At 42.0% G+C, this 27,996-nt stretch overlaps 1 protein-coding gene across 1 annotated transcript; it reads left to right on the forward strand.

Annotated features, from left to right (window-relative positions):
* The first annotated feature begins 14,926 nt into the window (after positions 1–14,926).
* On the forward strand, positions 14,927–25,091 carry LOC127422928 (peptide Y-like). Its single transcript, XM_051666792.1, has 3 exons — positions 14,927–15,114; positions 24,707–24,784; positions 24,973–25,091. Exons 1-3 carry the CDS (start codon positions 14,927–14,929, stop codon positions 24,995–24,997), a joined length of 291 nt encoding a protein of 96 aa, XP_051522752.1. The 3' UTR covers positions 24,998–25,091.
* Positions 25,092–27,996: the final 2,905 nt, after the last annotated feature.

Consider the following 27,996-nt stretch of genomic DNA (forward strand, 5'->3'; position numbering starts at 1 on the left):
GGAACCGGCAAGCAAATTATTTTCTCTCTCTCCTCTCTCTCTCCTCTCTCTCTCACTGTCACTCTGCCTTGCCCTTTCCCTCTCCTCTTTTCCCTCTCCTAGGTCTTGAAAGGTAGGGAAAGCATACCGGCAGTCGCGGCCAGAAGGGCAATGCCCCCCCTCAGAAGGGGAAAGGAGGGAGGAGTGTGATGAGGAAGAGGGTCCAATCAGGCTAATCAGCCGAGGAGAGGGATAAGGCCGAGCCAGATGCAGCTGCCTATGTGTGTTTGTGTTTTGTGTGATTTTAAGTTTTCATTAAAATATTACTTTGATTCTTCGTCCGGTTCCCTCCTCCTCCTTTCCCATTTTTACCGTGATACAGTGATGCAATAGCTGTTTTTTGGACTGACATTATTACTATCAGTAATTGCTCATTGTTCTTCCAGTCCTCTCTTTGAACAGAATAAGCCCATGTGAACATGTTGGGCTGCTATCACAGCACTCTGCTCACATTAGTAAGGGCCATAACACATTGATAAGATAAGACTGATAACAGTTCCATGTTTTCCTCTGTAACATTACCTCTGAGACAGAAGAGCAGCCATAAATGCAGGAAGTCTCACAATTTTCTGTGCATAAGTGGAAGAACACATGGTAGCGAAGTTAAAACAGTAATGAGGATCCTAATTTTGATGATCCTCAGTGGCTTTTTTTATTTGACATCTAGAGTTTTTCTCTTTGGTTGCTTTCTGTCTGAGCAGTGGAAGAATTTTTGGGGTGAACTATCCCTTTAATGCTTTATATATATATATATATATATATATATATATATATATATATATATATATATATTTTTTTTTTTTTTTTGTTTTTTTTTTTTACTGCCATTGAATAATTTCCCCCTTTTTCATTTTGTTTACTTTGTTTAATTCTTTATAACTGCTCCCTTTCCCCACATATATTTTTATGATTCTCCATTTCATTTTATTTGATACCTAGTGGAATTATTACACATAACCTCACTTTAACCTAAAATCAACACAATTACACCAAACTCCATACCACAAAGGAGTTCACAGTATTGATGAGAAATATAACACCATCAAGTTCAACATTAAAATATCTAAATTCAATATGTAGAGCACTCTCAAATCAGATGGTTTGTGTTGAGTTCAAGAGAACATTTATCTGCTGAGCACCCTCTCATCCAAACTGTTTGGTATTTGTAGAGTTATCATAGTGTAAGCACAAGCCCAATCCATTTGTGCTCGTCTTATCTACCATATAGATTTCTCAGTGTTTATTCATACTGACAAACTGAAGTGGCTGTATCAATATCTACTGTGTGTTGTTTCTCCTCATTGACATTTATTGTGGAATAGATAGAGTGACCAGGGGTTGGCTACACTAACCAGAGACAATCCAAAGAACTTTACAACAGAATACTGGAAAACATTTATATCTGGTGTATGCATAATCAACAGAATGAAACAATCTTCTCCAGCAATTCGCATCAGCAGACCAGACACATTGTAGGCTGATTCTATTGATAACAAAAATATATTTGCTAAAAATATTCTCTAAAGCACATACCAGATATGTGTACCTCAGGAAAGACTTTGATTTTGCATTGTTATACCTATATAACAAAAATGAAGGCTTAAAATGATATTATTAAATTTGTGTATTATTTATTTCTGTTACTTTCAGTCCCAAAGAAAAAATTCAATACAAATCAGCCACAATAAAATAAAATAATAACATTACACACAGATTAGTCTTTCATATAAAATGAAAACAGAAAAATACAGCCCACCACTTAGATTTATGTCATTTCCATATACCTTTATGATCAGCCATGACATTACAATTTAAACTTCAATCAATTTTGCATTTATGGGCTCTCAGGGAGAAAGTGCCCACATGCCTTTAAATGCAACTATATATTTATGTTGCATGTCACAGTTGCATTCATAACATGTTGGAAAAATATAATTGCAAAAGTACATGTTACAAGATTGATTACTCAGTTTTGAATGAAGAATAGTAGTAGTAGGACGAATGAATTAATAAATGAACTGATTAATGAACATCTTAAAGAATTGGACATCCAAAAATGATAATCATACTTTGTATGTACCTTACAATAATACATTATAATAATTAATTATAAAATAAAATTTTCTAATTTTCTGATTTCAAATAATGACACTAAAACAGAATCAAGTGATTGGTCAATATTTGTAATTTGGCAATCTGAAGACTAGGGTGGTGTCATTTAAAACACAGATTTATTCCACTGGCTGTAATTAACAGAGCCGTCTCAAGACCACTTTTGATTAAAACCTCCCTGCCTTCTTTAGCAATCAGTGCTGTATAATTAACTCACACCCCCCTTCGCTGCTAGGGTCTTTATTCTAAACAAATGAGAGAAAGCCTTTTCATCAAATTCCCCCTTCACAGTTGTAAGCAGTGGCGGGCCATGCATTTTAAGTCTAGACCTTCAGTGTGATTCATGCCATTAAGAAAACACAGTTTCACAATGAATAAGACACACTAGGCCTTTGGGCATTATACATTATGTCACAGCTAACTAGTAATACCAATTGACATTTTAAAAACACGTACACGCATGAAAGCCAGAACTTGAAATGACACTTAATGCTCAAGTAAGCCTAATTTTGACTGCAACATGACTGTTTTGTGAAATGAACGTCTCCTAAACAGACATTCAAAAATCATAATTTTTCATTTGAATCTACCAAGGAGGTCTATAATACCTGGAAAAAATCTATCTAATAATATTTGCAATTTAAATGTTGCTTGCAATAAAATTTGTTTCGTCAGGGTACTCGGTTATGCTGCGTTCCATTCAAGTTGGATAAGGAATATTCCTACTTGATATCTCCTACCATAAATGCATTCCATTCCCTGATATTTGGAAGATGATGTTTAAGGAAACAAAACTGCAATGCTCCTGTTAGCTTAGTAGGGGTTTGACTCTCATTAGAGATGTCTCCAACAACCCAACTGAAAAACATTGCTGCAGCGCTAGCATTTGTGCTACAGGTGTACGATTATCAAAAGAGATTATAATGTTTTATATACCTGTTTCTGCAGGTGTTTGTTAAACAAGCTTTAATATTATGTAATGTGGAAACGAACTCATTTATCGATATTACTTAATAAAGTGAATGTTTATCACTTACTTTGTATATCTCCCTGAGTGTCGACATGTTTGTGTGACATCATGCACCTGCATCTCGGCGAAATCGGAGTTGAGAATTTCTGCACGAGCATATAAGTTGTAATTCTGACTTCAAGATGCATTCCATTGCACTTTTCCTAGTAGGAAGTTGTAAAATCCAACTTCCTGAGTTGAATGGAACGCAGCACTACTTTTCAAAACTTGATCCGACACTGAATGCTCAAGCAGCCTAATTTACACTTAGAAAACTCCTGATGTTGTATAACAATGCAAAAAGCACTTACCAATTTGTTGAAGTGAAAATCGGTCCTCCTTTCCTGTTTAATAAATTAAGCAATCACACATGCAGAACATCTCATGTTTTTAAATCCATAAGGATCTCTTTCTCAACGGCAGTACCAGCAGTGATGACAGCCGACTCATCAGCAAGATCTCGTGCTCTTCGCTTTCAAATTACAAACGTCACTTAAAGCGTGATTGCGTCACTCAAGGTCAGCTAAAAGGCCTCGACTGGGACATATCCTAAAGATCACAACTACCAAGAACAAATAAATCAATCTGACTGGCTGATGACTCTGACAATCTGACTTTAGTTGCCCATTCATTTGCACTGTTGAGGGATTCTGAAGAAATTCTGAAGGCCTGACAGGGTGGAGCTCAAACTCACGCGCTGCTTCTGGCATGTGATTTGTGAAACAGTTATCACACTTTGCTTGTAAGCATCAAGGAATAAATTCTGACTGGATAAACTTTTAGTTTTTCTCTATTTGTTTGTAGATTAAGAGTGGAAAGCGATTAAAAATATATAGGCAAAAAGGTGATTGAGAATGAAAGGATGAAAAATATTTATTTATTTGGCATGTTAGGCCAGCAGAGAAGGCTTTACTGGCCCTGAGAATTCACCATTGCCCATTCTGGAGTATACCCAACCCCTTCAAGAGTCAACACTAGTATTCACTGGACATTGACTAGAGTGTGCAGCTGAGTGAACACAGTTCCTGCAGAATGCATGTAGACATGTACCTGCTCATCCTCATCTGACCCCCACTAATCCAGATTGCATTCAACTAAGTAAAAATGCAATCTTAGTTTGCTATTGTCTTATGGGATCAAAATACTGTCAAAAAAATGCAGCACTAAGATCTAAAAGCACTAGAAGTGAAATGCAGCCACGATCAGATGATAAAAGCAAGTGATTTGTAACTCTAATAAGTGCAGTCTCTGTACTGTGATGGGGCCTAAATCCTGACTGAAATTGTTCATATATACTATTTTTCTGTAGAAATTAACATAGTTTGGAGGATACTACATTTTCTAGTATTTTCGACATAGACGGGAGATTGGTCTATAATTAGCCAGTTCTCCAGGATCAAGTTGTGTCTTCTTAATAAGTGGTTTGATAACTGCCATTTTCCAGTTTCTTGGGACATGTCCTAAGGATAGTGAGGAGTTAATAATATTAAGAAGAGGTTCTGAGATTACAGGGAATACCTCTTTTAAGAGCTTAGTTGGTATTGGATCTAACATACATGTTGTGGCTTTTGATGTTTTGATAAAATTTGTTAGCTCTTCATGACCTATGACAGCGAAGGATTGAAGTTGCACTTGAGGAAAATTATGAGACACTTTTCTGAGGTACTGTGACAGATGATTGCATAATTCCAGTTTTATTTCTGATTATTTCAATTTTATCAGTAAAGAAATTCATGAAGTCATTATTATTGTGCTGCAACAGAATATCTGGTTCAGTTGTGGCTTTATTCCTGAACCACTTTAGCCACAGTACTGAATAAACACCTAGGATTGTTGTGGTTATTTTCTATGAGTTTGCTAAAATTTGCTGACCTGGCAGCTTTTAGTGCATGTCTGTAGCTACAGACACTATCCTTCCATGCACTGCGAAATACCTCTCATTTTGTATTCTTCCACTTGCGCTCCATTTTCCGAGCTGCTCTCTTGAGAGCATGAGTGTGATCATTGTACCATGGTGCAGGCCTTTTCTTTTCTTTTTTTTTATCGAAAGGGGGCGACACTATCAAGAGTGCTAGAGAAGACAGAATTTATATGTTCTTTTATTTCATAAAGTTCTTCTAGGCTTTGGGGCTTACTGAGTGTATGAGATAGATCTGGAAGATTATTAGTGAAGCTATCTTTAGTGGTCGAAAGAATAGTTCTACCTGAATGATAGCGTGGTGTAGATTGAGTAACATTAGCTGATCGCAGCATACAAGAGACGAGGTAATGATCTGAGATGTCATCGCTCTGCAGTAGAATATCTATAGTATCAACATCAACTCCATATGACAGAATTAAATCTAGTTTATGATTATGGTGATGAGTTGGTCCTGTCACATTTTGTCTGACTCCAAGAGAGTTGAGAATATCGATAAATGCTAATCCAATGTGTAATTTTCATTATCTATGTGAATGTTGAAGTCACCAACAATTAAAGCTCTATCTACAGTAACTACAAGGGGGGGACTCAGGAAGGGGGCAGGTATACTCCAGAATGGGGTTGGGCCCACTCCAATAGGGGGTGGCACTTCCACCCACGGTTAGGATTAGGGTAAGGGTTGGGTTAGGGGCTCTCTATGTTTTTGCTGGCAGTTTGGAGCTGCCGCCCCTTTTTGGTGCTCGGCCTACAGTTATATCCTTCTTGATGCTTTTAAGCGATTTTTAGGTGTAATCTTCATTTACATAATCGCCGGCCAGTAGGTGAAAGACATTTTTCACCTACTGAATGTCTTAAAGACCTCCTGCTGGCAGATGCTAATGCCCGCTCCATCTCTCAGCTACTGGCTGGTGATTATGTAAATGAAGGTTATGCCTAAAAATCGCTGAAAAAATCGAGTGCTAGTTGATGACAGCTAAAGGCCTTTGCACACCAGAGACAATGCTAAATTAATCTTCGACAAATGGCCTTTTCACATTAAAAGCGAGGCAAATGATTGCCATTGGCACATTCACACCTTTACAATAGCGCCACGCTAATCGACAAGCAACTTTATTCTGATACTGTAGGTGGCGCAAAACACTGTACAGTTGGTCTGCCCTTCACCAATCACAGGTGAAAAGAAGAACAAGGCCTACTTGACATGTCAACCATAACAATATGAAAGACTTAACAAGCCAAAACTGTTTTTTTTTCACTCAAACAGATCTGTTAATTGGATGACAGTGTGAACAGCCAAAAGCGCTTTCAATTTGACATTTTCAAATCCGATATGGGCCACTTTCATATGTGGAAATAAATCGGATACGTATCTGATTTTATTCGATGTGCCTTCAGTGTGAACAACCAGGTCAGATTTTATGTGATTTTTTTACATCAGTCTAACTGTTCAGTTGGGTTCAGAGGTTTGTTTGAATTTTACATAGTAAAATATGTGCATAAAAACATGAAGAGGTAGATTTAGCCTACGTAACATGGCTCTTTGCTCATGTCACTCGTGCAGAAAACTATATTTTTTATATTTTTAAATTGTATCAAAACACGAATGCAAGCAAGTCAATTGATATCTGAAATAATTACAGACAACTACTCATACCGTACATATATATGTGACGAGGAGGATGGCATGGCCGGGCCGTGAGGATGCAAGCCCGGCACTGAGTTGTCCAATCAGCAGGTGAGAGATAAAGGAGGAGCTGGGGATGCCAGAGAGAGATGCACGTAGTGTGTGTGTGTGTTCATCAGTGTGTCGTTGTGTTTCAGTTCTGCATTTTATGTTGTAATTAAAGTCTTGTTGATTGTTAATCCGGTTCCTGCTTCCTCCTTTCCCTACCGAACAAGAGGCTCGTCTGCCACAATATATAATGCTGTTTTTCCAGCTGTCCTTCGAATATTATGTCTCACTCATAATATTACATTCTTGAGCTTCAGTGGTTTTTAAATTCCACCATACAGCTGCAAATTAATTAAAAAATAATTACTTTATCCATCACTTGCAGATATTTTATTAGTCATTAAGTGTCCTATTCTGGTTAAATGCTAATAACAATTGTAATAAGTTAATTCATTATACATATTAAAATAATAAGCATGTCTGGGTTTGTTATACGCATGCTTAGGTAGTGTTATATGCATGAGGGTACGCTAACGAGTGTCGGCTGTTCAGACTAGTGTCTGATATGGGCTACATTTACAATGTTGTGTATAAAAAATTATAAAAAATTCAGATTTGAGCAGAAAATTAGATTTAGGCCACATTCAGCTACAGTGTGAACTTTGACTGATAATATTATCATGTATACACAGTCTGAGGGGTGATTAGAAAGAATTGTGTGTAAAAAATAATATTAACGGTTAAAACATGCTATCAGTTGGAACAATACTAATTATAACTTACTGCCATTTTCATCTACTTGTATTATACTTTTGCTCAAAACCCTGCATGTTACGGATTAAACATCATCAAGAGCCTATATAATCCACACAATAAAACACAAATCTCAACCAACATTACCAAGTTTTTGGTATACAAAGGCACTTTCATCCATTTTTACTATTCAAAATGTTAATCATGGCGAGAAATGGCAGCGAAAATTTACATAATGCATAGTGATTCTACCAAAAACGTTCCCTGTCTGTCACTCACTCGACATTGTGTCGATGTAGTGACACTAGGGGTTCGATCTTGAGAGCCCCAATCACCTTTGCTTAAAATAGAAAAGGCCAATGAAAATTGGCGAGTGGAATTTGCATGCCACTCTCCGCCCCGGACATACGGGTATAAAGGAGATGGTGTGCATCCAGTAGTGCAGTTATATCCTTCTTGATGCTTTTAAGCGATTTTTAGGTGAAATCTTCATTTACATAATTGCCGGCCAGTAGGTCGTGGCAGAAGTCATGGTTTCATGTGTCGTTCGCGGCTCGCGATTCTGTTGCGGCATCGGAGGGTGGGCTTCTGCTATCGGAAGCGGATGAATCTTCTGAGCTCCCGCCCATGGGCAGTAGAGCACAGGATGAGGTGGACTCTGAGATGGCAGCCGTTCATGCCCAGGCGGCTGCGAACATCGGGCTGAAGTGGAACCCTCCGCCCTGCCCTGAGCGTTCATGGCTGGATGATTGGTTTCTGGGCTCAGAGCGCGACTCACGGCTGCGCCCTGCCCCGGTGCCTTTCTTCCCGGAAGTTCACGAGGAGCTAACGAAGTCGTGGAAGGCACCTTTTACTGCCTGTACACGCTTCGGGCTCATCCACTCTGACTACCCTCGACGGCAGAGCAGCTAAGGGATATGTTGGGCTTCCCCAGGTAGAGCACGCCATAGCGGTGCATTTATGCCCGCAGGGCACAGCCACCTGGTGCTAATGACCAAGGCTGCCTTCCAAGGCCTGTAAGTTCTCTTCCTCTTTAATGACGAAGACTTACAAGGCCGCAGGTCTGGCCGCTTCCGCCCTGCACACCATGGCCATCCTGCAGGTCCACCAGGCCAAGGTGCTGAAAGATCTGCACGAGGGTAGGACCAACCCAGGGCTGATGCAGGAACTGCACACTGTGACTGACCTCGCCTTACGTGCGATGAAGGTCACGGCGCCCTGGGCTGGATGATGTCCACTCTTGTGGTCCAGGAGTGGCACCTGTGGCTCAACCTTGCAGAGATGCGTGACGCCGAGAAAGTCCGCTTTCTTGATGTGCCCAAGGGGGGCATTTTGGCAACACCATTGAGGATTTTGCCCATCAGTTCTCGACGGTGAAGATGCAGACCGAGGCGATTAAACATATCCTGCTGCGGCGCAACCTGGCCGCCTTCAGGCCACCGAGGTCCCACACCCCATCTGCTTCTCACCAGAGCCGTTCCCCTGTGGTACCTGCCCTGGCTCCTGTACCATTGGAGCCCAAACGCCGGCCTCAGAGATAAAGATCCTCCCACGGGAATTCGGCTCCACCTGCTCGTCAGCCGGCCCCCAAGAACCCCAGACAGGCTTCGAGGCAGTCCTGACATGGGCCGCCCAGGGATGAGGCAACTTCTCCTGACCGGTCTGGCCCAGGGCATCTCTCCAGTCCCACCATCGCCCTGGGGCCAGCGCGTGGTGAGTATTACATCACCAAGTGCCCTCTGGGCCTCGGCACCCACATGGTCAATAAAAGAGCAGTTTCCTCATTCCCTGGGCCAGCACTGGAAGCCTTTCTGGTCAATCAGGCAAACGCGAGTACCTCCCGTTCCCTCGTTCTCCGTCGAGAGACAGCCGGCGAACAGGTAAGTGTGCTGGTCTCTGGGGCCGCTCGCCCACCCCAGTCACCAGCCACCATTGCAGGCTTACAGAGCAGCACGTCCCCCCTGGGCTGTCTTCCAGGTGGGGCGCCTCCTCTACCTTGCTGCAAACCACCCTACCCAGGCACGGTAAGTCCAGTCGTCCCTCTGGTGCCACTATTGCAGAGGCTGGAGGCCTGGTTAGTGCTCTCCAGCCCCTCGCGGTGGCTCATCAAGACGATCCGCCTTGGCTACACGATCCAGTTCGCCAGACGGCCACCCCGGTTTAGTGGCATCCTCTCCACTATTGTGCAGGGCGAGGGTGACTCCATCCTCCGGCTTTACACAGGCTTCTGTTCAGGATGTTAACACAGAAGCACATCCTGGCATCAGTACGACATCAGGATTGGTTCGTGGCCATCGACCTGAAGGATGCGTACTTTCACATATCGATCCTTCCTCGACACAGACCCTTTCTTCGGTTTGCCTTCGAGGGACGAGCATATCAGTACAAGGTCCTCCCCTTCGGCCTGTCCCTGTCTCCTTGCATCTTTACCAAGGTCACAGAGGCTGCCCTGGCCCCGCTGTGGGAGAAGGGCATACGCATGCCATCAGACTTTCAGCCCTTGGTCAGACCTTGCATTTCTACGGGCAGGTGTTCCCCTAGAGCAGGTCTCAAGGCACATCATGGTCATGACAGATGCTTCGAACTCGGGCTGGGGCGCTGTGTGCAATGGGCAGGCACTGTCCGGGCTCTGGACAGGGCCCCGACTCCAATGGCACATCAGCTGCTTGGAGTTGCTGCCGGTATTGCTTGCCCCGAGGAGGCTTCGGCCGTTGATTCAGGGCAAGCATGTGTTGGTCCGAACCAACAACACAGCGACCGTGGTGTACATAAACCACTAAGGCGGTGTACACTCGCGTCGCATGTCCTCCTCCATTGGAGTCAGTAGACCTTGATGTCTCTACAAGCCACTCACCTTCCGGGCATCCTCAACCGTACAGTGGACGTGCTCTCATGGCAGGTAACGCTCCGCTGGGAGTGGAGAATCCACCCCCATGTAGTCCAGCTGATTTGGGAGAGATTCGGGGAGACACATGTAGACCTGTTCACCTCTCAAGACTCCTCTCACTGCCCCCTGTGGTACTCCCTGTCCGAGGCCCCCCTTGGCACGGATGCCTTGGTGCACAGCTGGCCTCAGGGGCTACGCAAGTATGCCTTTCCTCCTGTGAGCCTCATTGCACAGACTCTGTGCAAAGGAAAGACAGCACAGACCCAACGGCACATCTCTGTGGGTCTTCCCCAAGGGAAGAACACCAGTTAGCAAAAAAGACGCAACTTCAAGGCATACAGCCACCTCATAGAGGGGGCCCTGGCCTGAGTGATCGTGTCTACCACCGCTGGCGGAAGACCTGCTAGCTCAGCAATCTGTCCCTGAAGACGGCCCTCCTGGTGGTGCTCTCTTCCATCAAGAGGGTGGGGGACCTGCAGGCACTCTCTGTTACCAGTGAATGCCTGGAGTTTGGGCCGGCACACTCTCATGTGACCTTGAGACCCCGTCACGGTTATGTGCCCAAGGTTCCCACCACTCCTTTTCGGGACCAGGTGGTGAACCTGCAAGCGCTTCCTTCAGAGGAGGAAGACCCAGCCTTGTCGTTGCTGTGTCCAGTTCACACCCTGTGCCTCTATCTGGACCGCATGCAGAGCTTTAGATGCTCGAAGCAGCTCTTTGTCTGTTTTGGAGGACAGCAGAAGGGAAAAGCTGTCTCCAAGCAGAGATTAGCCCATTGAATTGTGGATACCATTTTCCTCGCATATCAATCTCAGGACTTGCCGTGCCCCTTGGGAGTCCAGGCGCACTCCACTAGAGGTGTTGTGTCCTCCTGGGCACTGGCAAGGGGGGCCTCTCTAGCAGACATATGCAGAGCTGTGGGTTGGGCTACACCCAATACCATTGCAAGGTTTTATAACCTAGATTTGACCCGAGTGTTACGCGATAACAGCAGGTAGACCGGGTGGCCAGTTGCATTGAACCTTTCCACTTTTTCAAAGGTGATAATGTGCGCTTTTTTGTCCACAACAGTTCCCCGTATTGATGAACTCCGGACACCTCTTTAATTCCTTAGCACTGTTCGGTGACGAACTCGGCGGAGGAGTAACGCCACCAGGCCCAGTACTTGTGGTATTTCCCTTTTCAGGTGAGCCCGTGTGCTTGGGCTCAGTGCTCCATGCATGGTGAGTCCCCTTGGTAATCCCATATGATGAGTTTCCACTGTTCGGTTTCCCCCTTAGGTGAAACCTGTGTTTCCCCTCATCAGAGCTTTCTCTGTCTCGGCCACTGTGCTGTGTACCCTCTCTGTAGATAGGGTCCTCCTGTGGTATCATTCCACATGTGTACATCCCCGTTGGTAAGTCCATGTGAAGTATGCTCCACATGTTAACCTCCCTCCGGTAGGATGTGGTCTCTGTAGTGCTCTCCTTCCTGGAGAGGGAAGAGCACTTCCCAGCACTATTCTAGAAAGTGCTTGGCAGGAGATTGCTTAACAGCAAATTAAGAAAGGCACCGCCAGTAGCCTACTTGGGTAAGTGCCTCCTCCCCCCTTAACGGGACTAAGAAGATGCCTTACCTAACTCGCTGGAAGGTCATGACGTGGTTGAGCACTCCCTGCGAGGCACGCAGCAGCTTGCCCGTGTCCACTCTTCCGTGCCTCGTGACACGGTTCAGCGCCTGCGCCATTTCCTATAGGAACCCCTAGTGTCACTACATCGACACAACGTTGAGTGAGTGACAGACAGGGAACGTCTTGGTTACTGATGTAACCTCTGTTCCCTGATGGAGGGAACGAGTCGTTGTGTCCCACCTGCCGTGGCGCTGAACCGGACGCAGTCATAGCCGGGACTCTCTATCGGCTCCTCAGCATAAATCGGAATGAGTGATGCATGCCATCTCCTTTTATACCCGTATGTCCGGGGCGGAGATTGGAATGCAAATTCCACTCGCCAATTTTCATTGGCATTTTCTATTTTAAGCAAAGGTGATTGGGGCTCTCAAGATTGAACCCCTAGTGTCACTACATCGACACAACATCTCGTTCCCTCCATCAGGGAACAGAGGTTACATCAGTAACCAAGACGTTTTCCATGGGGTTCTCCATATAATGACTAATATAATCAGAAAGCAGAGGCACAACAGTCTGTTTTTCTTTACTCACTGAAAACTGTATAAGGACATATGCTTTTTACGGCAAGCCCAGAGGGGAAAAATACACATTCACACACATTCACAAGGCAAAGTTACTCCATGAATCATATCCAAAATCCAGTTACAATTGCTTTTGTTCACGCAGTACTACTGTTGTTATTTTGGCAAGATCTACATGACAGGTAAATGGAGAGAAAATAGGTATGTCTTTCACCCATCTACAATTCTGAATCAGCAAGTGTGTCACACCTCTGACTGAAGAGAGCAAGATCGCAGCAAAATGGTCAGGTTGTGTACCACCCTCTGCTAAAATCGAGTTGTTTGGAGTTGGCTAGTGTGACGCTGGCTTTATGGAGAATGGAACCACAGTCATCATGACACTGCCCAGTGGTTTGTCAGGAAAACTATGGATATTTACACAGCTGATCAAAGAAATGGAATCACTGCGCTCTACTGGTTCAGGGTGCGCAGATCCACAAAAATGTTTTAACAGTCTCAAAAACAAGATGATTCGCACTCCTTTTTCTCAATTTCTTTATATTTTATTCATATCTCACAGTACAGGAGATCACAGACGTTTCTGCCTCACAGCCTTCTTCAGTGTGTAATTTTGATATTCAACTGCACAGAGTTTTCAAATTAAGTCTGATGGCTTCATTGGTGTGGGCATTAACTTCTAATCACAGGTAATTGGAGCACTTAACAAACATGATTCTCTCATTAATTACTTGTTTATTAGACAGGACATCTTAGTGCATGTGTGAAGTGATACAATATATCAACAACTAGTGCCTTTCATAGGTCCATATCACCACACAGAATCACATAAAGAGTTCACCAGATAGGACTAAGTACACATAAATACAATCATATAAGACATAAACATACAATCCATTTTATCACAGTATATGAGCCACAATATAGTCATGAACACATCAACACATATTTGACAAAAACAAATGACGATCTGACACATCAAGCAACAAATGCCGTTCATAAATCAATATCATCACCTATATTCAAGTGAAAAATAACAGTACAACAATTATTTATATTCTACAGAGTATAGGTGAGAGATTATTTGGGGGTGGCCACATCTCCCGGTGTGGCCAAGCTGGTGCTCAGCTGGTTTACCTGATGAGTTAGCAAGACTTGGTGTCCATAACACCTCTCGAAAGTAACCGAACAGATTAGGATGGGAGACCAGCTATGACCTGCAAACTAGTTTAGGCTGGTTTAAGTTGTTTTTCCAGCAGAGATTGTTAATACTACAGTTAATATTCATGGTTGTGCTATATTTTGAACACTCCAGTGTACAACGCCATTTGGCCAAGACTATATTCACAATATACCACAACCTCTTACACTTTATTGCTTTATAAAATGGTAACTACATAATACACATATTAAGAACACAAATGTACTTTTAAACATTAAAATATTAAGCAAATTCATGAAGTACCATCCTTATGTTAGAAGATATAGTCCATGACATGTAAACTTAGGTTAATAGTTGTCTGCAATGTACAGTAGTTTTTCAGTGTTCCGCATCATAGATGTTGCTATTGTGGCTTTTAGAACGGCTGGTAAGTAATGATCATCCAGAACTGGTCATACCCATTTAACTATTCTGTTTTAAAGGATGAAACTGCTCACCTTAAACTGTTGAGATGGAAACTAACAAAACTTAAGAACTGGATGTATTTGGATGTAACCACAAAGCACATTTTTTTCAGTGTAAATTCAGTTTGGCCTTAATTCATTCCACTTTACTCATATATCCTCTCTTGCTGATGTTCAGAAGAGCTCAGATATGTTCAGATGATGGGGTTGGAAAGCTTGTGCCCATGACTCATTAGTTCATCATTAACACTCTTGTTGTGCGTAAGTGCTGGGTGGGGTTTGCACCTCCCTCTGTAGTCCCATGAGCTATAAATGCCCTCTGATCTGTAGTGAGAGATCAGATCAATGCCAGCAACCAACAGCAGCTCTTCACAATCCTTCAGGGACTGAACATCTTTTACAGAGTAAGTTTCATGCTGCTTCTTTCAATCTTTACAGCAAAGATTCTAAAATAGACTTTAATACTCGATAACAGAGTCCAGCTTTCATTTGTTTCATGATACCATCAGATTCAGGACCACGGACAGCTACATAGCACATTACAAAATGTATTAATGTGAAATAAGTGAATTTGACAAAACTGTTTGCATTGTATGGAAATGTTGATTTTAAATACATTTTGTACTTTATGTAGGCCTTGGGTGCTTTAGAATGTCCATCTGAACCAAAAGTAAATTAGATTTTTCAAGAATCTCAAAGGTTTTCTTATGTTTATGTCAGATGGCAAGTACCGTGAGGTCCTGGACCATGCTGGCTGCTCTTGTGCTGTGTGTTATAGTGTGTCTGAGCAGTCTGTCTGAAGCTTACCCACCCAAACCAGAACCTCCAGCAGGAGACGTGGGTCCAGAGGAGATGGCCAAGTACCATACTGCACTGAGACACTATATCAACCTCATCACACGACAGAGGTGAGAGTGAAACAATGCATATCTGTGTTCATTATACACTTTAAAAAGTTAATATATGCAATTGTTACCTTAAGGAGATATTTGTATTTGATCTAACACTTAAACATGACTTTCATTGATGTGGACTAATTAAGTCGGGATGATTCCATCATATTAAATAATATTTTTGACTTAAATAATTTGTCAGGACTTGACAAAATGTTTTTTTATTTTTTTTAATTTTTTTTTTACAGTGGAGAGCAGATAAAGCCTTCAGTTTAGAAGTTAATTACTTTTATGTCATCATACTCTTGGCACTTCATTGAGTTTAGGGTCACATTGGTAACACTTCATAACAAGGATGTAACCAGATATTCAAGATTCGGGGGAATAATGTCAAAGTTTTAAAATTTCCCATTGACAAATCCATTTTGATTGACAACTGATCTAAATATTGGGTCACTGTCTATGGTGATTTCGGCCTTGCCCTTATTTAATATTTTAATAATATTAAAACTGTTATTACATTGCATAATACTTATCAAATCATTGCTTAAAGCAGGAATTTTCAAACTTTTTGACACCAATGACCAGAGTCAGAATTTAAAGCGGGGGGGTGCCACCAAAAGCAACAAAAATGCCAGAGAAATTCAAAATGTGAGGGCAAAAAATGCCCTCATAATTAATTATTCTGTTTTTTTATTTGTAACATCTGATATAGTTCATAATATTCTATTATAGTCCTAGTTATACAGTACATATTATGGCATAAAATATATGATTGATATTGATTTAATTTTTAGGGAAAGAGGTAATAATACAGATGAGACACAGTTTGTTTTAAATGATTAGAAATGGTTAGATGTCTTCATAAAGGTAAAACATTTCCCTAAAAAACAAATCCAGGGGCAATTATTGAAAGAAATTCTGCCAAGGACCCCCAAATATGATGATCCCCTTGTGAGGGCCCTCTTTTCTAAAATATATAAAGGCAGCTATATAGAGTATTTTCAAGTAAGACCCATTTATACTGTGTGAGAAAAATAGGAAGTGTGACTTTATAAATACAAATTCTGTCTTCTAAATCAATAAATGTAAATGAAAGTAGTTGTAAATGTAATAGTGACAATTGCGTACATGCCCTTGAAAAGATAGAACACACAAGTACAAAATATTCTTAAAGCATATACGTTGTAATGAAGGAGAGATTAACAATGTTTTACACAAGACTATATGCAGAATTGTTTTTATTTCTTACAGTTAAAAAGTGTCTGTCAGTAGAATAAAATAATTGTGGTTAATTTCATTATTTCCAGTATTATTTTTTAACGCTTTTGAAAGCCCCTGGCTTAAAGTACATTCAGATAGTTAGAAATCTCATGAAACATACTACTCTGTGAAGGTAAAGTTAAAGTGTTGTTATTTACTTATTAATTAAAGTTATTATGAAGTATTACCATTACATTTTACCGAGTCTACTGTTTTAGACTAACTGATTTAACAAACGATTTACACATAAATTTGTTATGCTTGTGTTTCATGAATGAAGCCCATTGTATGTTAAAATGTCATCCCACAACCCATGTATGAGTAGACAAAATTGTAATGGAACCCCTGATGCTGTGGCAAAAGAGTGGAAAACAGTTAATGGCCCAACAAAGATTTCCATCATCTCATAATGGAGAGTATGAGACCCATATTAACAGCATTATTTCTAGCATGTATCTCTCTCTCTCTCTCTCTCTCTCTCTCTCTCTGTCTCTCTCATAGTGACATAATTTACTGTGAATCACCCCATTTTCCTGTCAGTGGGTTATTATTTTAGTCTGTATTAGATTTGTCTAAATTTGTTTACGTCCTTACAAAAAGTGCTCTAGCAGTACCATGTTACAGTTATACTATCAGATGGTAATTTTAGGTCACTTTGATATATACAATGGTACTGTGGCACGCCCAATAAATATCTATAAATACATTTTCACTTTAAAATGTTAAAATTCTAATTTCTGATTTCAGCAATGCAATTACTACTAGTGATATTATTATGTTATCAGATATGTTTGCACTAGTAAAAACATAAATTCTTGATATAAAAAATGACGTATTACTTGCAGAAATACCCATTCTTAATGTCAAAAATGTAATTTCCAGTAATAAAAGCCATACTATTTGGATACTTGCAACTGGATTTTCACTAGTAGGATTTTATAATGATTTGTCCTTCACTCCTATCTAACTATAATTAATTTATTATTAGTTAAAATTCCACATACACATATCAACTATGTACTTCTTACTAGTAAAAATTATCATATTTGAATTCAGTAATTACATTGTTAATATTGCAAAAATCCATTCCTGATATCATCAGTTGAATTACAACTAATAAAAATGCTATTTTCTGATATGTGTAAATTAATTTCAGCATGTTAGATTGAAATTTCAAATATCTGGAAAAGGATTTCAGATATCATTGAATAGAAGAGTAATAAAAGATACATTAAAAGGCTTTCTTTACAATCACATTACAGATATCTGAAAATAATATTGCCATTAGTGAAAACCAATATACAAATTCCACATTCCAGAAAGATTACATATTCAGGCTGATAATATTTACATTGTTCTCCAGAGTACTTTAAATAATACCTGGTACTACCTGTAATACTTTTTGGTTTGTCAGACAGAGGACTATGCGTTCCGCCTAAGATTTCTTCCTCATTTTATTAATCATATTAGGAAGTTTTTTTCCCTTGCCATTGTTGCCTTTGGTTTATTGGGGGTTTGAAAGGCAATATTCTTTATAATGTTGCTTTGGAGCAATATTAATTATGAATAACAGCATACAAATAAATTTAATTTAGTCCTGATAAACAATTAAAGATTCAGTCTATTCAAATTAATTTATTTTACAGCTAAAACATAACCCATTTTCTGTGCTTCTGGCTTTACCACAATGTGCCTTAATGTGTTTTTATCGAAAGGCACATAAATGTGCACTTGGGTGGGCTGGGTTGCCAGATATTCTTCAACCTGTATGTAACCCCTCATTATTCTGCTGTACACTAAGATAGCTTGTTATTAAGTGGGATTAACATTGTCTCTGATGATGCATGCTATGTAACCTGATATTTTCTGCAACAAGTTTAACCTCAAAAGGTCACAATTAAATGGGGATTGCGTGTTATTTTTGTTCTTTTCGAAGTGTGTTGAATGTCTTTAGACCACAGAACTGATCTATATTTATCTTGGACATCAACTCTTTCTGCTTTAGTGGTGTTTGCTAAGACAAGCATCACTCGTACTGTTTTATAGGGTTATGGATTTGAACAAACCCCTAATTAAAAAAAAAATACAGATTTTTGTGCTCCAAACATGAAAGATACCTCAAATATGTAGCTTGTTGACAAGAGGTGTGCCATTACTTTTCATAGCAATTTAATTTTTTAACCTGGCGAATTATAACGATACAACAATACAACATTTAGTAACGTTTATGCAGTGGGGTATGAAACAAAAACTCGACGTTGTGTCGATGTAGTGACACTAGGGGTCACTCTTGGGAGCCCCAAACACCTCTGATCTTTTTTTTAAAAGGCCAATGAGAATTGGCGAGTGGAATTTGCATGCCACTCCCCCGGACATACAGGTATAAAAGGAGCTGGTTATGCAACCACTCATTCAGATTTTTTCTTCGGAGCCGAGCGGTTCTATTCAAAGAGCTTAATTCATCCACTGAGTTCATTCACCTCTCTCTGCTGGATCTTACGGGGCATTTCAGCGGCTTCTCCCCCTCTGCATCTATGGTTTGCAGAGAACACCCCTGGGCGCTTCAGCAGAACATTTAAAAGAGTATATTCTAATAGAGTATGATTTCTTTCTGAAAGAGCGGCACACACGGAATGTCTTTTTAAAGACGCGTCTTTTTAAAGATGCCTTTCCGTTTGGGTGTTATTCCTGGTTGCAGTTGTTATCTCTCCGCTTCTGCCGGCCATGATCGCTGTCTTACATGTCTGGGCGCTGCCCACGTGGAGACATCGTTCGTGGATGGATCATGTCCTCATTGCGAGAACATGACCATGGCAACGTTGCGGTCAAGGCTTGCATTCGTAAGAAAGCAAGCCACCCCAGCGGCTATCCGCCTCGGTCCTTCTACCTACAGGTATGAGGCCGTGCTGGTTAGCACTGGGGGCAATTTGGGGACCTCAATGGGACCATCTCCGCCGGGTATCCCCCCACGGACCTCCCATTCCCCAGCATGCTCGCTTGTCCCGGTCGCGCGCACGGACGAGATCGCCGGCTTGTCTCAGGGCGAGTTCAACCCTTTGTTCAGAGCCCGGGAAGAGGATGAGTTATCGAGCGCAGCATCGGAGAGCAGGTTCGTCCAGTCAGACGCAGAGGCTTCGACTGGACTTCCTCCTTCGGGAATGGTCACCCAGTCCCAGGCTGACACAGAAATGACGGACGTACTTTCCTGGGCGGCCGCGAGTGTCGGGCTAGAGTGGAAATATCCACTCTCCCCGGAACCCTCGCAGCCCTCGTTCCTTTTTTCCCGGAAGAGCTGACAAGATTGTGGGAGGCACCTTTTACTGCCCGGTCCCGATCTTTCAGCTCGCCCGCTCTCGCATACCCTTGATGGCGGAGCGGCCAGGGGGGTACTCGGTGATCCCCCAGGTGTATAAGGCACTCGCGGTGCACTTATGTCCGCAGAACACCGCCACCTGGTGTGGGCGCCCGAAACTCCCGTCCAGGGCCTGTAGGTTTACATCGTTCCTGATGGCTAAGGCCTACAGTGTCGCTGGACAAGCCGCCTCTGCCCTGCACGCCATGGCTCTCCTGCAAGTAGCCGAGATGAAGAAAGGGTACTACAGCCTTTACTTCATCGTACCAAAGAAAGGCGGTGGGTTGCGACCAATCCTGGACCTGTGAGTACTGAACCGGGCTTTGCACAGACTCCCGTTCAAGATGCTGACACAAAAGCTCATTCTAGCAAGCGTCCGGCATCAAGATTGGTTCGCGGCGGTAGACCTGAAGGACGCGTACTTCCACATCTCAGTCTTACCTCAACACATACCCTTCCTGCGGTTTGCCTTCGAAGGCCAGGTGTACCAGTACAAGGTCCTCCCCTTTGGCCTGACCCTGTCCCCTTGTGTCTTCACGAAGGTTGCAGAGGCAGCCCTTGCCCCGCTAAGGGAAGTGGGCATCCGCATCCTCAACTATCTCAACGACTGGCTGATCCTAGCTCACTCTTGAGAGTTACTGTGCGCACACAGGGACCGCGTGCTTCGGCACCTCAGCCGACTGGGGCTTCGGGTCAACTGGGAAAAGAGCAAGCTCTCCCCAGTTCAGAGCATCTCTTTTCTCGGTTTGGAGTTGGACTCAGTCTCGATGACAGCGTGCCTCACGAATGAGCGTACACAGTCGGTGCTGAACTGTCTGAAGGCGTTTAGATGGAGAACAGCGGTTCCACTGAAACACTTTCAGAGGCTCCTGGGGCATATGGCATCCTCAGCGGCGGGCACACTGCTCGGATTAATGCATATGAGACCGCTTCAGCACTGGCTTCGGACTTGAGTCCCGACATGGTCATGGTGCTGCGGGACACATCGCGTGACCATCATGCCGGTCTGTTTCTGCCTCTTCAGTCCTTGGACCGACCTGGCATTTCTATGGGCAGGGGTTCCCCTAGAGCAGGTCTCCAGGCGCGTTGAGGTTACAACAGATGCCTCCAAGACAGGCTGGGGTGCAGTATGCAACGGGCACACAGCCTCCTGGACTGGCCCACGGCTGTGTTGGCACATCAACTGCCTAGAGTTGTTGGCAGTACTGCTCGCCCTGCGGAGGTTTCGGCCATTGATCCTGGGCAAGCACGTGTTGGTCCAGACGGACAACACAGCAACAGTAGCATACATCAACCACCAAGGCGGTCTACACTCAAACTGCATGTCACAACTCGCCCGCCGTCTCCTCCTCTGGAGTCAGTAGCGCCTCAAGTCGCTACGAGCCACTCACATCCCGGGCGACCTCAACACTGCAGCGGATGCGCTGTCACGTCAGGTTACCCTCAGGGGAGAGTGGAGACTCCACCCTCAGGTGGTCCAGCTGATTTGGAGTCGATTCGGACGAGCACAGGTAGACCTGTTTGCTTCCCAGAAATCCTCCCACTGCCCGCTTTGGTATGACCGAGGCACCTCTCGTTATAGATGCGTTGGCACACAGCTGGCCCCCTGGACTATGCAAATATGCATTTCCCCCAGTAAGCCTACTTCACAGACCCTCTGCAAGGTCAGGGAGGACAGGGAGCAAATCATCCTAGTAGCACCCTACTGGCCCACCCAGACATGGTTCTTGGATCTCATGCTCCTCGTGACAGCCCCCCCTGGCGAATTCCCGTGAGGAAGGACCTTCTTTCTCAGGGACGGGGCACCATCTGGCACCGTGACCAGACCTCTGGAATCTCCATGTCTGGCCTTTGGACGGGACGCAGAGGACTTAAGTGGCCTACCGCCCGCGGTGGTAGACACGATCACTCAAGCTAGGGCCCTCTCTACGAGGCGTCTGTATGCCTTGAAGTGGCATCTGTTCACTAAGTGGTGTTCTTCCCGATGCAAAGATCCCCAGAGATGCGCAGTTGGATCGGTGCTTTCCTTCCTGCAGGAGAGGTTGGAGGGCGGCTGTCTCCCTCCACCTTGAAGGTGTATGTAGCCGCTATTTCGGCTCATCATGATGCGGTAGATGGTAAGTACTTGGGGAAGCATGACTTGATCATCAGGTTCCTGAGAGGCGCTAGGAGGTTGAACCCCTCTAGACCGAACCTCGTCCCCCTGTGGGACCTCTCTGTAGTCCTACAGGGTCTACGGGGAGCTCCTTTTGAGCCCTTGGAATCAGCTGAGCTTAACCATGGGCTCTGTCCACATGACATTCTTCCAATAAGGCTCAGAAAAGACCATGTGATGTATTTCCACTCAAAATACCCCCCCCCTTTTATGGGTGGGGTGTGGTCTCCATGGTGTCTTCCCCTTGGGAGTGACACCCCCCGACGTAGACACTTGGGGCTCCCAGTCAGTTAACAAATTCCACTCTTTTTGGGGAGAAAAGAGAAGGAAAAGTGGCCTCGACTGGGCTAGCCTGTCCACCTATTCATTGGGCAGTCGACTTGTTCCTGAAGGACTGTTCGACGCTCATATAGAATGTTGGGGAATGTTACGTGACGGCCTGGTGCGCTGGCTACGAGGCACACAGCAGTCTGCCCGTCACACACCGCCACTTCATGTAACACAGTTCAGTTAGTTGTGGCATTTTGTATAGGGACCCCTAGTGTCACTACATCGACACAACGTCGAGTGAGTGACAGATAGGGAACGTCATGGTTACTTTCGTAATCTCCGTTCCCTGATGGAGGGAATGAGACGTTGTGTCCCTCTTGCCACAATGCTGAACTACCTGCTGAAATGGCCAAGACCTTATCTCGGCTCCACTGCACAAAACCTGAATGAGTGGTTGAATACCAGCTCCTTTTATACCCGTATGTCCGGGGGAGTGGCATGCTAATTCCACTCGCCAATTCTCATTGGCCTTTTAAAAAAAAGATTAAAAAAAGAGGTGTTTGGGGCTCCCAAGAGTGACCCCTAGTGTCACTACATCGATAAAACATCTCGTTCCCTCCATGATGTTTTTTCTTGTTTTAACTACATCAAATTTTTTTATATTTCCCTGAAAACAAGACTAAATATATTATGCCATTCTGATTCTCAAGTAAATTTTTCTTGTTTTAAGAATGTTTACAGTAGATATTTTATCTGGAAAATAACACAAAAATACTCAGTAAAATGTTTTTTTTTTATTTTTTTTTATTTATTTTTTTTTTTTGCAGTGTAGATGTAAAAACATTATTGGAGAGGGTGGAAAATGGTAGTTAAAAATAAACTATTACTGTTTTTGTAGTAAAAAACTTTACTTACATTAAAATACTGGATCTCGGGGCCAGAGGCAAGGGTCCCAAATGTACAGTGGTGGCCAAAAATATTGGCACCCTTGGTAAATATGAGCAAAGAAGGCTGTGAAAAAAAAATTTGATCTTTCATTTAACTGAAGTAAAACAATTGAAAAAGGGGAAATATCTCATCATTAAATAAATATTTTTCTCCAAAACGCACTAGCCATAATTATTGGCATCCTTTTATTCAATACTTTTTGCAACCTCCTTTGCCAAGATAACAGCTCTGAGTCTTCTCTTATAATGCCTAATGAGGTTGGAGAACACATAACAAGGGATCTGAGACCATTCCTCCATACAGAACATCTACAGGTCCTTCAAATTCAGAGGTCTATGTTGGTGGACTCTCCTCTTCAGTTCACCCTACAAATTATCTGTGGGGTTCAGGTCAGGGGACTGGGATGGCCATGGCAGGACCTTGATTTTGTGGTCAGTGAACCATTTTTGTGTTGATTTTGATGTTTGTTTTGAATCATTGTCCTGCTGGAAGATCCAGCTAGGGCCCATTGTAAGCTTTCTGGCAGAGGCAGTCAGGTTTTGATTTTTTATCTGTTGGTATTTGATAGAGTCTGTGATGCCATACCAAAAAGCTCTTTTTTTGTTTCATCTGATCATAGAACCTGGTCGCATTTGAAGTTCCAGTAGTGTCTGGCAAACTGAAGATGCTTGAGTTTGTTGTTTGATGAGAGCAGAGGCTTTTTTTTTAACCCTCCCAAACAACTTGTGGTGATGTAGGTGATGTCTGATATATTTTTGGGACTTTCTGACCTCAAGACCCAACTAATTTCTGCAATACTCCAGCTGTGATCCTTGGAGATTCTTTGGCCACTTGAACCATCCTCCTCACCGTGCATGGAGATAATATAGACACGTCCTTTTCCAGGCAATTCTTATCATCTCCAGTTGATTGGAACTTGTTAATTATTGCCCTGATGGTGGAAATGGACATTTTCAATGCTTTGGCTATTTTCTTATAGACACTTCCCATTTTGTGAAGCTCAACAACCTTTTGCCGCACATCAGAACTATATTCTTTAGTCTAATCCACTGTGATTGATGATTAAGGGAATTTGGCCTGTGTGTTACCTCATATTTATACCCCTGTGAAACAGGAAGTCATGGCTGAACAATTTCATGTTCCTAGTCACCCAGGTGCACTAAAAAATGTCAAATATGAATGGGAATATACTTCAGATATATTTTACTCATAAGAATTTCTAGGGGTGCCAATAATTGTGGCCAGCGTGTTTTGGAGAAAAATATTTATTTAATAATGCAATATTTCCCATCTTTCAATTGTTTTACTTCAATTAAAGGTTAGAATTTTGTGAATGTTTTGAATGAAAGATAAAAAGTATAAACAATGCAGATTTTTTTCACAGCTTTCTTTGCTCATATTTACCAAGGGTGCCAATATTTTTGGCCACCACTGTACTTTACATTTAAAATAAATATTTGTATTTTATCAAATCTGTGTTAAATCGCTGCTTATAGCTTTTGTTTTGCATATAATGTCAATGGAGAGCAAGCATCACTCACATATTCTTCAGAAGATGTAAAGATGTAGTTTGAATCAAAATTTAACTCATGTTATATGTGTGCTCTGTCATACTACAGATATGGGAAGAGGTCCACCCCTGAGGCCGCTGTGGCTGAGCTGCTCTTTGGCGATGATGAACAGGATGTCAGGCCCCGGTGAGCAGTGACGGAACATGTTAAAATATATTGGTTGCTCTTATAGCATAACTTTGTATCATTGTATGCTATATTTAATTATATAAGCACTAATGCATCTGCTATCACAAACAGTCCATGGATATTCAGACAAACCCCTTTTTTGTGATAATTATGTTTTGTTTTTTTTGTTGTTGTTTTTTGTGCAGTGTGGAAGACAGCTTGTTATGGTGATGCCACTCCTCTCTCTGTGGCTGGTGCACAGGCTTTATTTATCCATCCATCCATCTCTATTGTTAATAAACAAGTTTACTTAACATCAGCCTGATGGTTTGGCATGAGCCAAACCCTCATTAAAATGAGGAATCCAAAAACACTTCATGATCTGTACACCTCTCACTTTCTCTCTATCTCTCCCCTTTTCTTTCTTATGATTTAATTTATGCTTTGTGAAAGAAAATTGTAAATAATGTATTGTTCTCAAAACAAAAAAATTGACAATAATAAACAACAATAATAACGTTGAATGCTTGACTTATTTCTTTATTTATAAATTGAACCTGTAAATCAGGGGTGTCAAACTCAGTTCCTGGAGGGCCGCAGCCCTGCAGAGTTTAGTTCCAGCCCTGCTCCAAAATGCCTCCTTGTAATCTTCAAGCACTCCTGAAGACATTGATTAGCTGCTTCAGGTATGTTTAATTAGGGTTGGAGCTACACTCTGCTGGACTGTGGCCCTCCAGGAACCAAGTTTGACACCCCTGCTGTAAATCATCCATTCTGTCATTAAGTCTTACAGAGATAAAGATATAAAAGGGTCATTATAAGGAATATCCACTGTATATATATTTCCTTTTAAGAGTTTGTACAATGAAAACATATTTTAAATTTCAGAACTCAAAACTTCCTTCTCAGTGAAAAAAGATTATTGAAACTAAGCTGCAAATCAGCCTGTTTCATTCTAAGTGTCAGAGAGAGGGTGGAGAATGAATTATGACTGTTTAATGCTTGGATGGTCTTAACGATCAAGTCCCTACTTTGAACCTGCTTGGTTAAACTGACCAGTTTTTTATCTTTAAGTTCAAAAGCTTGTAATAAAGGCTCTGTTTGCTCTGTCTCTCTACTTTTAGACTTAGATCATTCCACTAGATGGCATTAGCAGAAAACACTAGAAAAAATATTTTTTTCTCTAACACCTTCTATCACAACATACAGATCTGAAAGGTAGGGTGCATCCCAACTCAGCTTCAAAAAGCTTGTAATAAAAAGCTTCCAAAGCCTGTAAAGGCTCTGTTTGCTCTATTTCCCTAGTTTTAGTCTTAGATCATTCCATTAGATTGCAGCAAACACTAGATAAAATATTTTTTTTTCTCTATCACATTCTATCAAAATATACAGATCTGAAAGGCAGGGGTGCCCCAACGTGTTTTGCGACACGCACACAGACATCCAGTATTTTTTAGGAAGCCACTCCCCTCCCCTGATCTTGGTGTCATTTGAAAGCTAAGAACTTTGAGATATTTTGAGAGACCCTTTGAAATCTCAAAGTACAGCACAGTCTGAACAAGTACATTTATTCACCACTAGGTTGAGCAATTCAACAATTTTCTTAATTTTGAATGTAATCCCAACAAAGACATTTAAGTTGTGGCAATGTTGCTGTCATGATCCATTTTTACTTTGCAACGTTGTTCACTACATGTTCTCCACATTGTGACAACGTAGAAATATAAGAAGGCTGTAGCAACGTTTTCGTGCAACTTTCCTGTTTTACTGTTGACCATCATGGACATGTTTGTTGGAATGAGGAGCACTTTCAGCTGTAGGATTATCCTGTCTCGGTGCAACAGGGAGCACTACAAAAGGTTATTTATGCCTACTGCCAAAAGGCTGTATAATTCATACCCTATGTGGAGAAGCACCATTGAATTTATGGTGAACTGGTTGGAGAAGTAGGAGGCATGGGTTAGAGCTACTTTGACTTATAAAAAGCACTTAAAATGTTTTTTGTTTGCTTTTCACAAGAAGCATCTTCTGACATGGACCATGCCTTGCAAAAAAGAGATCTCAGAAGACCTACGATCAAGAATTGTTGCTTTGCATAAAGCTGGAAAGGGTTAAAAGCTTAGATATTAATCTATCCACAAATTTTCTGTAAATGGAGACAATTTAGTACTGTGGCTAGGCTACTCTCCTTAGAAGTGGCCATTCAGTCTGTCACGGAATGTGTCAGGAATGAGGACCCAAAAGAAGGAATGAGGCAAAATATAGATTTATGAATTAATTAAAATACAAACTGGAAAAACAAAACACTCACAAGTGAGAGAAAACAACTGGAAATAAAAACGATGAACTTAAAAACTGAATGACAAAATGACAAACCGGACTGAAGGCTGAGCAAACAAAACACAGACAGAACATGGGAATCAAAATGAGCTGACAAACACAAGAGGAAAGGGAGCACAACATATACAAGAAATTCAAAACGCACTCGTCCTAGGCCATTTGCCCGATCGGAACCAAACCAATGCAGAAAGATTCAGCAGTCTCCATTTTACTAAAACGGTTATAACTTTTGAACAGATTGAGATATTATCACCAAATTTGGTACACGTATGTATGGGCTCATTCTGAGGACAAACAAAAAATGTTGCACATCTTTGCCTCTTGGTGGCGCTATAATAATTAAAAACAATAATGGCTCAAACTATGGAACTGTTGGTCCAATCGACTTGAAATTTTGCATGCAGTTTATTTGTCCAAGGTGTCATAAAGGTCTGTGATGTCATTTAACATGCATGTAAACTGTTGTATATCCCGCTGTTTTTCACAAAGAAACACTTTATTCATACCATACTTTAGATCTCCTCATTCTGAACAATTTTGCCATTAAATACTTGAGATTATTTTAAAAAATGACATTTTCAAACTAGTCGTAGGCCATTCGCCCGATCGGAACCAAACCACTGCAGAAAGATTCAGTCCCAATGTAAAAAATTATCAAAGAAATTTGGAACTTTTCATCGTCAAAAGGTATGCCAAAACGTACATAGGGGGCGTGGCCACTTTTATTAAAATGGTTATAACTTTTGAATTGATTGAGATATTATCACCAAAACGTGACACACCTCTGCCTCTTGTTGGTGCTCTAATAATTAAAAAATTTAAAAATGTCTCTAACTATGGAACCATTGGTCCGATTGACTTTTGCATGCAGTTTTTTTGACATCAAGGTC

The sequence above is a fragment of the Myxocyprinus asiaticus genome, chromosome 32 (assembly GCF_019703515.2).
Source record: "Myxocyprinus asiaticus isolate MX2 ecotype Aquarium Trade chromosome 32, UBuf_Myxa_2, whole genome shotgun sequence".
Classification (NCBI taxonomy): Eukaryota; Metazoa; Chordata; class Actinopteri; order Cypriniformes; family Catostomidae; genus Myxocyprinus; species Myxocyprinus asiaticus.

Bases quoted from the DNA above. Each gene is read 5' to 3' on its own strand.
- LOC127422928 (XM_051666792.1), top strand. From the start codon at position 14,927: ATGGCAAGTACCGTGAGGTCCTGGACCATGCTGGCTGCTCTTGTGCTG. The intron at 15,115-24,706 runs GTGAGAGTGAAA...GTCATACTACAG, and splicing joins AACCTCATCACACGACAGAG to ATATGGGAAGAGGTCCACCC. The intron at 24,785-24,972 runs GTGAGCAGTGAC...TTTTTTGTGCAG, and splicing joins GAACAGGATGTCAGGCCCCG to TGTGGAAGACAGCTTGTTAT.